Source organism: Chiloscyllium plagiosum, unplaced genomic scaffold (genome assembly GCF_037043375.1).
Source record: "Chiloscyllium plagiosum isolate Xiang-an unplaced genomic scaffold, Cpla_swu_hap1 HiC_scaffold_47, whole genome shotgun sequence".
Taxonomy (NCBI): domain Eukaryota; kingdom Metazoa; phylum Chordata; class Chondrichthyes; order Orectolobiformes; family Hemiscylliidae; genus Chiloscyllium; species Chiloscyllium plagiosum.
Genome location: NW_028270185.1, coordinates 7239097 through 7251388, shown reverse-complemented (window position 1 = coordinate 7251388; position 12292 = coordinate 7239097). Strand labels below are relative to the sequence as shown.

The following is a 12292-nucleotide window of genomic DNA, read 5'->3' as shown; positions in this document are numbered from 1 at the left end:
CCACTCCACCCTCTCCTCCCTGACCTATCACCTTCATCTCCTTCCCCACTGACCTATTGTACTCTATGCTACTCTATCCCCACCCCCACCCTCCTCTAGCTTATCTCTCCACGCTTCAGTCTCTCTGCCTTTATTCCTGATGAAGGGCTTTTGCCCGAAACGTCGATTTTGCCTGTCCTCGGATGCTGCCTGAATTGCTGTGCTCTTCCAGCACCACTGATCCAAATACCCTGCCTCCTTACGGTAGGGATTCTATAATGATTCTTTCAGGACTGAAATTGGGAAATACTTTAACACAGAAGTTATACATTTGCAAAAGCCAATGATTGCTAGTGGCCACCACTGTCAGGACACGGGTGTGGAGGAGGAGACATTCCCTGGATATCATGCAGCCGCATTAACACCATTGATTTAGGGGTCCTTGTGATGTAGTGATAGTGTCCCTACCTCTATGTCAGGCAGGCCGGAGTTCAAGTCCTACCTACTCCAAAGACATGTAATAAATCTCTGAATAGATTGATTCAAAAATAAGTATAAATGAGTAAGAAGTAATGACTGTCATGGAAGGTGAATTGGAATAAATTCTGATTGGAAAAGACATGTCTGGATACAATATTTTTAACCTCTGGTTTTGGCAGTATGAACATAGCAGCTCATTTCACTGTATGAGCTGCTTCTCATGAAAGTAGCTGCACCATCCTCTTTAAGCGCAGCAAGCTATAGGACCTGCTTGGTTAATGTGGTGGAGGAAAACCCACCTCCTGGTCTAAATAGAAAGGTCTGATGTAGTTAGCAATATGTATTTCATTGCATGTCAGCAACTAGTTACAGGCTACATTGATATGATAAACATTGTCACAGAGACTTTGAGCCATTCCAAATGAGGATTGCCCCTGCAAGATCCTAATCTATTCTCCCCACAAGTCTATAAAAATGTCTTCACAGCTGATGAAGAGTCATCCAGACTCAAAATGTTAGCTTGCTCTCTCGACTGTCGCTGCCTGACCCACTGTGGTCTCCAGCAGTTTTTGTTTTCAGTACAGATTCCAGCATCTGCAGTGACTTGCTCCTCTCTTCATAGTGGCCAGTGCTTACACAAGAAGGGCTTGGTTAGCTCAGTTGGCTGTCTAGCTGAGAAGTTAGTAAGGGCAGAATAATATCAATAGTGTGGGTTCAATTTCCAACTAGCTGAGATTACTATGAAGGACTCTCCTTCTCAACCTCTCCCCTTGTCTGAGGCATGGTGACCCTCTGGGGGCTCTGAGAGCACCAGTCGTCTCTTTCTCTAATGGGAGAGCAGCTCTATGGTCTAGAAATACTATGGCAACTTAACCTTAGGGCACTCCCCAGTATTAACCTTTCCAACCACTTGAATCCAATGATTCAAGAAAGTGACAAACTTTGGTAGACCCTTGGAAAGCAGAGGTACCATAAAATGGCATAGAAAGATGAGGGAAAGAGGGAAAAAAAGCAGCTGTAAGACATAGGTCAGTGAACTCAGTGAAAGAAAAGAGAAGTGGAAAAGGCAAAGTAAAGACTAAGAGTGAAACAGCATTAAAAGCTACACTGGCAGTCAATTTTCCTTCATTTGATGTGGACTTTGTTGGCGAGGATAGCATATATTTCTCATCCCTAATTGCTAGAGGGCAGTAACAGTCACACATTGCTAAGGGCTCAGAGTCCAGCGTAGACCAGACCAGATAAAGACAGCAGATTTCCTTCTTTGAAGGGCATTAGTGAACCAAATGGGTTTTTAATGACAATTGATGGTCATTATGTATTCTCTATTAGAGTAGCTTTTTAATTCTATTTATCATGCTGGGATTTGAAACAATGTCCTCAGATCATTAGCCTGGGGTTCTGGGTTACCAGTGCAATGATATTACCACAGCACCGTCATTGGTTAGTCCATAGTTGATGTTTTTTTAAATTCATTTATGGGATGAGGGCATCACTGGCTAGGTCTGCACTTAATGCCCAGAAGGTAGTGAAAAGTCAATCATATTGTTGCAGTTTTGGAGTCAAATGTAGGTCAGATCAGGTAAGGATGTCAATTTCCTTCCCTAAAGGACATTAGTGAACCAGATGGGTTTTTCCTGACAACCAACAATGGCAACCAACAACCAACCATCGCAATCATAGAGCCATCGAGTCATAGAGATGTAGAGCATTGAAACAGACCCTTCGGTCCAACCCGTCCATGCCAACCAGATATCCCAACCCAATCTAGTCCCACCTGCCAGCACGCTGCCCATATCCCTCCAAACCCTTCCTATTCATATACCCATCCAAATGCCTTTTAAATGTTGCAATTGTACCAGCCTCCATCACTTCCTCTGGCAGCTCATTCCATACACGTACCACCCTCTGTGTGAAAAAGTTGCCCCTTAGTCTCTTTTATATCTTTCCCCTCTCAACCTAAACCTATGCCCTCTAGTTCTGGACTCCCCCACACCAGGGAAAAGACTTTGCCTATTTATCCTATCCATGCTCCTCATAATTTTGTAAACATCTCTAAGGTCACCACTCAGCCTCCAACGCTCCAGGGAAAACAGCTCCAGCCTGTTCAGGCTCTCCCTTAGCTCAAATCCTCCAATCTGGCAACATCTTTGTAAATCTTTTCTGAACCATTTCAAGTTTCACAACATCTTTCCGATAGGAAGGAGACCAGAACTGCACGCAGTATTCCAACAGTAGCCTAACCAATGTTCTGTACAGCTGCAACATGACCTCCCAACTCCTGTACTCAATACTCTGACCAATAAAGGAAAGCATACCAAACGCCTTCTTCACTATCCTATCTACCTGCAACTCCACTTTCAAGAAGTTATGAACCTGCATTCCAAGGTCTCTTTGTTCAGCAACACTCCCTAGGACCTTACCATTAAGTGTATAAGTCCTGCTGAGATTTGCTTTCCCAGCAGATCTTAGCACCTTGCATTTATCTGAATTAAACTCCATCTGCCAATTCTTAGCCCATTCGCCTATCTGTTCAAGAACCAGTTGTAATCTGAGGTAACCCTCTTTGCTGTCCATGACACCTCCAATTTTAGTGTCATCTGCAAACCTACTAACTGTACCTCTTATGCTTGCATCCAAATCATTTATGTAAATGATACAGGTGGCACGGTGGCATAGTGGTTAGCACTGCTGCTTCACAGCGCCAGAGACCCGGGTTCAATTCCCGCTTCAGGCGACTTACTGTGTGGAGTTTGCACATTCTCCCCGGGTCTGCGTGGGTTTCCTCCGGGTGCTCCAGTTTCCTCTCTCAGTCCAAAGATGTGCAGGTCAGGTGAATTGGCCTTGCTAAATTGCCCATAGTGTTAGGTGAAGGGGTAAATGTAGGGGTATGGGTGGGTTGCGCTTTGGCGGGTCGGTGTGGACTTGTTGGGCCGAAGGGCCTGTTTCCACACTGTAAGTAATCTAATCTAAAAAAAAGGTAGAGGACCCAGCACCGATCCTTGTGGCACTCCACTGGTCACAGGCCTCCAGTCTGAAAAGTAATCCTCCACTACCACACTCTGTCTTCTACCTTTGAGACAGTTCTGTATCCAAATGGCTAGTTCTCCCTGTATTCCGTGAGATCTAAACTTGCTAACCAGTCCCCCATGGGGAACCTTGTCAACGCCTTACTGAAATCCATATAGATCACATCTACCACTCTGCCCTCATTAATGCTCTTTATTACTTCTTCAAAAAACTCAATCAAGTTTGTGAGGCATGATTTCCCACGCACAAAGCTATGTTGACTATCCCTAATCAGTCCTTGCCTTTTCAAATACATGTACATCCTGTCCCTCAGGATTCCCTCCAACAACTTGCCCACCACTGACGTCAGGCTCACTGGTCTATAGTTCCCTGGCTTGTCCTTACCACACTTCTTAAACAGTGGCACCACGTTAGCCAACCTCCAGTCTTCCGGCACCTCACCTGTGCCTATCAATGATACAAATATCTCAGCAAGAGGCCCAGCAATCATTTCTCTAGCTTCCCACAGAGTTCTAGGGTACACCTGATCAGGTCCTGGGGATTTATTCACCTTTATGCATTTCAAGACATCCAGCACTTCCTCCTCTGTAATATGGACATTTTGCAAGATGTCACCATCTATTCCCCTACAGTCTATATCTTCCAAAACCTTTTCCACAGTAAATACTGATGCAAAATACTCATTTAGTATCTCCCCCATTTTCTGCCGCTCCACACAAAGGCCACCTTGCTGATCTTTGAGGGGCCCTATTCTCTCCCTAGTTACCCTTTTCTCCTTAATGTATTTGTAAAAACTCTTTGGATTCTCCTTAATTCTATTTGCCAAAGCTATCTCATGTCCCCTTTTTGCCCTCCTGATTTCCCTCTTAAGTATACTCCTACTGCCTTTATACTCTTCTAAGGATTCACTCGATCTGTCCTGTCTATACCTTACATATGCTTCCTTCTTTTTCTTAACCAAACCCTCAATTTCTTAGTCATCCAGCATTCCCTATACCTACTAGACTTTCCTTTCACCCTGATAGGAATATACTTTCTCTGGATTCTCGTTAACCCATTTCTGAAGACTTCCCATTTTTCAGCCGTCCCTTTACCTGTGAACATCTGCTCCCAATCAGGTTTAGAAAGTTCTTGTCTAATACCGTCAAAATTGGCCTTTCTCCAATTTAGAACTTCAACTTTTAGATCTGGTCTATCCTTTTCCATCACTATTTTAAACCTAATAGAATTATGGCCGCTGGCCCCAAAGTGCTCCCCCACTGACACCTCAGTCACCTGCCCTGCCTAATTTCCCAAAAGTAGGTCAAGTTTTGCACCTTCGCTAGTAGGTACATCAATCATTGGATTCTTAATCACAGAATTTTTTGAATTCAAATTCTACCATCTGGTGTGGTGTGACTTGAACCTGGATCGCCAGAATGTTACATGGCTCTGTAGATTAATACTCCACTGATAATACCACTTGGCCATTGTCTGTCCTAGGCTACCTGCCTTCTGGAGCTTTATTCTTACTCTTTTGTCTTCGGCCTTTGTTATCTGTTTCAAAGCCAGCTACACGGAGTGAAGCAAGACTCACTATTATGGAGGGTTCACCATGTTCTCTTCCTAGCTATTGCTGTCAAAGACTATTTTCTTCAAGTGGGCTTTCAGGACATCTCTGAAACCTTTGCTGACTGCCCTTTCACTGGGAGTGGAGAGCACATTTGGAAGGCAAGTCTTTGGCATTCATTATCTGTCCAGTGTGGTTACTAGATGAGAAAGGTCATTCTCTGCCCAGGATGCCTGCTTCCTAGAGGATAATCACGTCAATGCTACTCATTGGTCCGTCCCTGATAGGTATTTAAACCCTTTCTGAGTGAGGAGGATACTCAATTCTTGACACTGAATAAAACATTAACACAGCTTTGATGATCATTATGATGTCACCGCCAAACATGACTGGGAGGAAGGGGGTAATAATGGCAAACCTGACAACGCAGGGCATAGGGCATTTAGGCAACAAAGCACACAGGAAACAAATCAGACAGCTCCTGACTTATAACTGTGAGTGAACAAAATACTACATCTTTAGCAAGAGGCTTCCAAAAGTATAAATGATTTGCAGAGATTGGTAAAGCATATAATTTTTTTAACCTTTTTTTGTGGGATATTGGTATCACTGGCAAAGCCAGAATTTGTTACTCATCCCTAACTGCCCTTGAACTGACTGGCTTGCTACGCCATTTCTGAGGGCAGTTAAGAATGAAGCACCTTACAATGGGTGTGGAGTCACATATATATCAGACCAGCAAATTTCTTTCTCAAGAGGGTATGAGTGAATCAGATGAGTTTTTATAGCAATCAATGATAATTTAATTGGTACCATTACCAAGACTAGCTTAATTTTCCATATTTATTAATTAACTTGTTAAAATACTACCAGCTGCCCTGGGTGGGACCTGAACCCATGTCTTTAGTACTGTAATCATTAGTGAAGGCCTCTACATGACAGGTCCAGCAATATTAATGTACCACTACACCACCATCTCCTCAACAGCTGGATCTTTATAAGCTTCCCAAAGCCAAAGGTTAAAGCAAGCTAGCTGTAAAATCCTCCTCCATGTTTTTGTTGCCTTCAGATTCAAATATTCCAATGCACTCACAACTGTCAACCACCATAAACGTTAGATTATCTCAAACCCTGCTGCACATAACTGAACTATGCTCACTGACCTACACTGGCTTCTCCTCCTGCAATGCCTTAGTTTAAAACTTCTCTTCTTAGCTTTCAAATCGTTCCACGGCCTTGCATCCACAGACATGCCCCATCTCTGTAACAAAAACAGAAACTGCTGGAAATGCTCAGCAGACCTGACAGCATCTGCAGAGAGAAATCAGAGTTAACATTTCAGGTAGAACGATCCTTCCTGAGAACCGATGATAGCTAGAAAAATTTTGGTTTATATGCAGAAAATACGGTGGGGGAAGGGGGTAAAGAGTAAACAATAGGTGGGGATAAAGCCAAAGAGAGAAAAGGACAAAGGAGTGGTTAATGATTTGGCTAGGACGGTGAATGGCTGTTAATGGGGATTGTTAGTGGCTAACAATGGGTTGTGTGTAATAGCACACTATGTGATAACAAGGGGCCTGGTGTATGGGAGTTAGGGTAAGGACATGGGAGAGCTCAAGCCCTAAAGTTACTGAACTTGATTTTGAGTGCAGAAGGCTGCAGGGTTCCCAAGCGGAAAATGAGGTGTTCTTCCAGCTTAGTTGGGCTTCGCTGGAGAACTGCAGCAAGCCTGAGTCAAAGACATTGGCCAAGGAACAGGGTGATGTTTCAAGGTGGCAGGCAATCGGGTTATGGTTAGGGCCTGTTTTGCGGACAGAACATAGGTGCTCTGAGAAGCGGTCACCTAGTCTAAGCTTTGGTTCCCCGATGTAGAGGAGACCACATTGTGAGCAGCAAATGCAATAGTCTAGATTCGGTGAAGTGCAGGTAAAGTGCTGCTTCACCTGGAAGATGTGTTTGGGCCTTTGTATACTGAAGAGGGAGGAAGTAAATGGACAGGGGTTACACCTTTTGCAGTTCCAGGGAAGGTGCTGCAAGGGTGTGTGATGGCATTGGGAGCAGAGGAAGAGGGGACCAGGGCGTCCTGGAAGGTATGGTCCCTGTGGAAGGTTGACAAGGGAGATGGGGAATATGTGTCTGGTGGCAGCATCTCGCTGGAGGTGATGGAAATGGCAGCTAAGAAACCTCTGGATGTGGATACTGGTAGGATGTAGATGAGGACAAGGGGAACACTATCGTTGTTGTGGGAAGGAAGAGAGGGGGTGAGTTCCGAAGTGTGGGAGATGGGTTGGATCTGGCTGAGGGCTCTGTCAACTACGGTGCTGGGGAATCCTCAGTTGAGGAAGATGATGAACATTTCACAGGCTCTCTTGTTGAATTGGCAAAATCAGAACAGACGTTATGGAGACAGAGGAACTTGGAGAATGGAATAGAGTCTTCACAGAAAGTGGAATGTGAGGAGGTATAGTCAAGTAATTGTGGGAGTCGGTGGATTAAGACTGGATATTAATGGCCAGCCCAGAAGTAGAAACAGAGATATAGAGGAAGGGAGGGGAGAAGTCAGATATGGACCAGGTGAAGATGACTGCGGGGTGGAAATTGGAAGCTAAATCGCTAAACCTTTCCAATTCCAGATGTGACAAGGAAGCAGCACTGATGATATCATTGATATACTGGAAAAAGAGTCGTGGGTAGGGGCTGGAATAGGACTGGAACAAGGAATGTTCCACATATTTCACAAAGAGACAGGAATAACTGGGGCCCATGACCACCCCTCTGACCTGAAGAAAATTAGATGAGTTTAAAGAAAAGCAGTTCAGGACGAGGACGTGCTCAGCCCGGTGGAGGAGGCTGGTGGGGATCGTTCAGGCCTTTGTTCCAGGAAGAAGCAGTGAGCCTTGTGACCATCTCTGTAATCTCCCCCAGCTCTCCAAGGTCTCTGCATTTCTCTCATTTTGGCCTCTTGAGCATCCCCTGATTTTTACTGGCTCACCATTGAATTGAATTGAATGATTTATTACCACTTGCACTTAACAAATAAATCATGAGAAGTGTATGTTGCCATGCTCCAGCACCAGTTTTGACTTAGAGGGTATGATGATATAAGAGTGAAATTAAGATATAAGACTTAAACCAAAATTCATCTTCCTCCCTTCTTGTGCTTCGCTTGACATCAAGGGGTTTCCACCAAGGTCTCTGGGCCCATCAATACCCCCATTTCAGTCCATTTCAGGAAAACCAATTTGGACCTACCACATCACTGCAGATAAAGCCCAACATCTCTGATTTCAAATGCAGGCCACAGATGCTGCTTTCTCTGTCGATGTGATACCCATTCTGCCACCGCTAGTGGGGATCCAACCAGTGTCGAAGTCGTCAATTGTCAGATGCCATCTTTTGCTGCTGGCCTCCATCACTGACATTGCCTCCACTAATGTAGCAACTAATGCCGATACCGGGTCCTGTGCTGGCCCCCCCCCCCCCCAACTCGACTGCTTTCATCTTGCTGGAATCTTCTGCCACAAGTCCGCACTGGGGCCACTTGAGTCCGTGATGGGCTCAGTTGAGCCCTCGCTGGGCCCACTTGAATCTGTGCTGGGCTCAGTTGCCACTGTTGATGTTGCCACCACAACTGAGGTCCTCACTTAAGGCAAGTACAAAAAGAAAAAAAAAGAGAAAAGAAACTAAAGAAATGTTGACCGAGAGAGTGAGCCCCAGGCTCAGGAGCCCTACTCTGCTGCATCTAGGAATGGGAATGCCATTGATGGCTGTACCTTCAGCTAGGGCTCCAAGCTCTAGAATTACCTCCTAAAAGCTCTTTGTCTCGCCATCTCACTTTCCTTCTTTAAAATGCTTGATGCTTATATCCCTAATTCTTTGATGAAGCTTCTGTTCACCTGTCCAAATATGTCCTTAGATAACTCAGTGTCAGATGTTGTTTAGAGAAGCTGAGGATGTTCTCCTTCACAGCAGAGAAAGTGAAGACGTTTCTTAGACACTCACAACCCCCACCCCAGACAGACAGACACACAGACAGACAAAGACCCACATGCACACATATTTTGTGTGGTGAATTATTTTGGTACTTTCAGAGTTACATTGCACTTTGCTCAAAAACCACATACATTCATGTAGAACTCTGAGCTCAAAAACTGCATGAATTTATGTAAAACTCTGTTATCTCACTTTTTAGATTGGAATCAATCTAAACATCAGGTCATAGACAGAGAACACAGGGGGCTAACACCTTCAACATATTGTCTAGCTATCACCATTGTGAACAGCTAAGCCGAGAATGCAACTTTAAAAAAAAGGGTTTTGTGATTTACACATGAAAGAAGTGAAACTATCACTGTATTCTAACAGATGAAAGGCTTAACAGACAATCAATTCTTCAATGTATAATTTCAGTTACATCACACTGCAAATTTTTGCTATAAATTCTGTGTTACGATCAAGCCCTCCACAATCACCTGATGAAGGAGCGTCGCTCCGAAAGCTAGTGTGCTTCCAATTAAACCTGTTGGACTATAACCTGGTGTTGTGTGATTTTTAACTTTGTACACCCCAGTCCAACAGCGGCATCTCCAAATCATGGTAGGATCTGGATTGTGATGCCAGAGATTGTGGTGGAGACCGATTCGAATGAGGCTTTCTTACGGAGTTGGCTAATAATGTATAATATGTACTAGTCTTGTAATCTGCTGGATATGTAATTCATGATTGCTATTCAAGAACAACCTGCATTCATAGAACATCTTAAACAGAGAACAGCATAATCTCTATAGTACAAATCACCTCTATTCATTAAATAAAATGCTAATTTCTCTACTAATTTCCCAACATTGTAGGGAGAGGGACTTTCCTGTATCCCTGAACTTTTTGACCACATGCTGCAAAACAGCTATCCTGTGACACTCTCACCACTGTCGCCCTCATAGACGAGCAAACTGACCGAAATGGCTCACCGGTGGCTGAATCAAGAACAGCTGCCTACTTTAAAGAAGCAATTGGAGCTCCTGCAGCCTAACCAGCGGTAAGATCCCTTAATGCTCCGCTGGTTAGGGAAAAAGAAAAGGCAATTCAACCCCTCGAGCCACTTCCCACTTTGAATTCGATCATTGGGCAAGATTTTCTGAGGAGAGACAATCGCATGCAGATTGCCACTCTACTTTGTCATTACTTTAAGAAAGAGAGCTCTGCATTTCTGACATGCAATTTCCATCAGGATTCCTTCAGAAATGCAGAGCAGTTACTTAAATGTGACTTAGCGCAAAATAGTTCAGGAAAGGCAAACCACTCCCTTTTTCATATTCTGTAATTCAAAGGTCCAGCATCACAGCCACTACTTTGACAGCTTCTGTATGTCAGTATGAAGTTAAAGTGTGGGGACAGTAGAATTAGAGATTGCCAGGTAAGTAGGGTTCCAGGTTGGCAGTATATCAGATAAGTAGGGTTCGAGGTAGATAGGATGCTAGAGGGATAGAGTGAGTATGGCAGGAAGGTAGGGTGCAGAGTAAATAGGGTGTCAGGTTGTTAGTATGCCAGAAAGCAAGGTGGCATACAGGACCAAGTAAATCATGGGAAGTTCAGTGTAGGTCATGTGTGTTGGCAATATCATGCTCAGGAGAGGGGTGAATGGGCCAAGTCTGATAGTGAGGGAGATGTGTCACGTTCTGGAGAGGATGTCAGTTCCCAGGGATTAGAGGAACGTTGGGTTCGGTTTTGAAAGGTGTCAGGTCCCAGAAGTCGGGGTGTGGCAGGAACTGGAGGGTGGATATTTCAGGGGTAGGGTAGCTGTCATGTCCTGGAGGGGGCAGATGGGGAGTATTGGGTCAGGGTGGGAGAAATGTGGTTGGGATGTGTGTAGTAAGTTGATAGCACTATCAACCTGGGTGGTCAGTACAATAGTTACTCAGAAATTAGACTTTCTTTAAAAGTCTAACTTTTCCTGACTAACTGTACTTAACTGCAGCAGAATCCTGTGAATTTTGATTTAAATGGACAGCCAGAGGGTTCCAGATGTGATGGAATTTTGCAGCAGAATCTTCAATTTCCCAGGCACTTCCCTGAGAGTCTGGACGCAGGGATTCTGTTGGGTCCTCATGTGTAACTCACATTTACACAGAAATGTGGAAGAATGTTTCAAGTTGGATAAACTGCAGAACTGGGCTGAGAGGTGGCAAATGTGTTCAATGCAGATAAATGTGAGGTGATTCACTTTGGGAAAAATAACAGGAAGGCAGAATACTGGGTATATGGAAAGATTCTTGGTAGTGTGGATGTGCAGAGGGATCTTGGAGTCCATGTACATAAATCCCTGAAAGTTGCCACGCAGGTTGATAGTGCTGTTAAGAAGGCATACAGCGTGTTAGGTTTTATTGGTAGACGGATTGCGTTCCGGAGCCGTAATGTCATGCTGCAACTATACAAAATGCTAGTGCGGCCGCACTTGGAATATTGTGTACAATTCTGGTTGCCCCATTGCAGGGAGGATGTGGGAGCATTGGAAAAGGTGTAGAGGAGATTTACCAGGATGTTGCCTGGTCTGGAGGGAAGGTCTTAAGAGGAATGGCTGAGAGACTTGGGTCTGTTCTCATTGGAAAGAAGAAAGGCTAAGAGGGGATTTGATAGAGACATACAAAATGATCAGAGGATTAGACAGTGAAAGTCTTTTTCCTCGGATGATGATCTCAGCTTGTATGAGAGGGCATAGCTACAAAATGAGGGGTGATAGATTTAAGCTAGATGTCAGAGGCAAGTTCGTTACTCAGCGAGTGGTAAGGGCGTGGAATGCCCTGCCTGCCAATGTAGTTAACTCAGTCACATTAGGGAGATTTACACAATCCTTGGATATGCACATGAATGATGATGGGATAGTGTTGAGGGGGTGGGCTTAGATTATTTCACAGGTCGGCGCAACAGCAAGGGCCAGGGCTTGTTCTGCGCTGTATTGTTCTATGTTCTATAATTACCTGACCATGGCAAAATCCAGCCTTGCATTTCTTCAGAGTGTGATGACCATTTGTTGCCCTCCGTAATGCCCTCAGACCAAATGGCTTACTTGGCCAGTTTAAAGGACAATTAAGAGTCAGCCACAATGCTGTGCAGGCTTGGAGTCACGTATGTGCCAGACCAGGTAAAGACAGCAGATTACTTCCTTTAGACAGCACTGGTGAACCAGTTAGACTTTTACAACAATCAATTACAATTCTGTGGTCCCCATCACTGAAACTAGCTTTCAATTTAAATTTG

At 44.4% G+C, this 12292-nt stretch overlaps 1 protein-coding gene across 2 annotated transcripts in view; it reads left to right on the top strand.

The window, feature by feature from the left end:
- LOC148135985 (uncharacterized) overlaps window positions 1-12292 on the top strand; it is a 53082-nt gene that overhangs the window by 24542 nt on the left and 16248 nt on the right. For both annotated transcript variants that reach the window (XM_087984118.1, XM_087984117.1), the window contains exon 2: window positions 9889-10073. In XM_087984118.1, the coding sequence (XP_087840244.1) occupies window positions 9997-10073 (77 nt within the window). In that variant the 5' untranslated portion in view covers window positions 9889-9996. The remainder of the gene's footprint in view (window positions 1-9888; window positions 10074-12292) is intronic.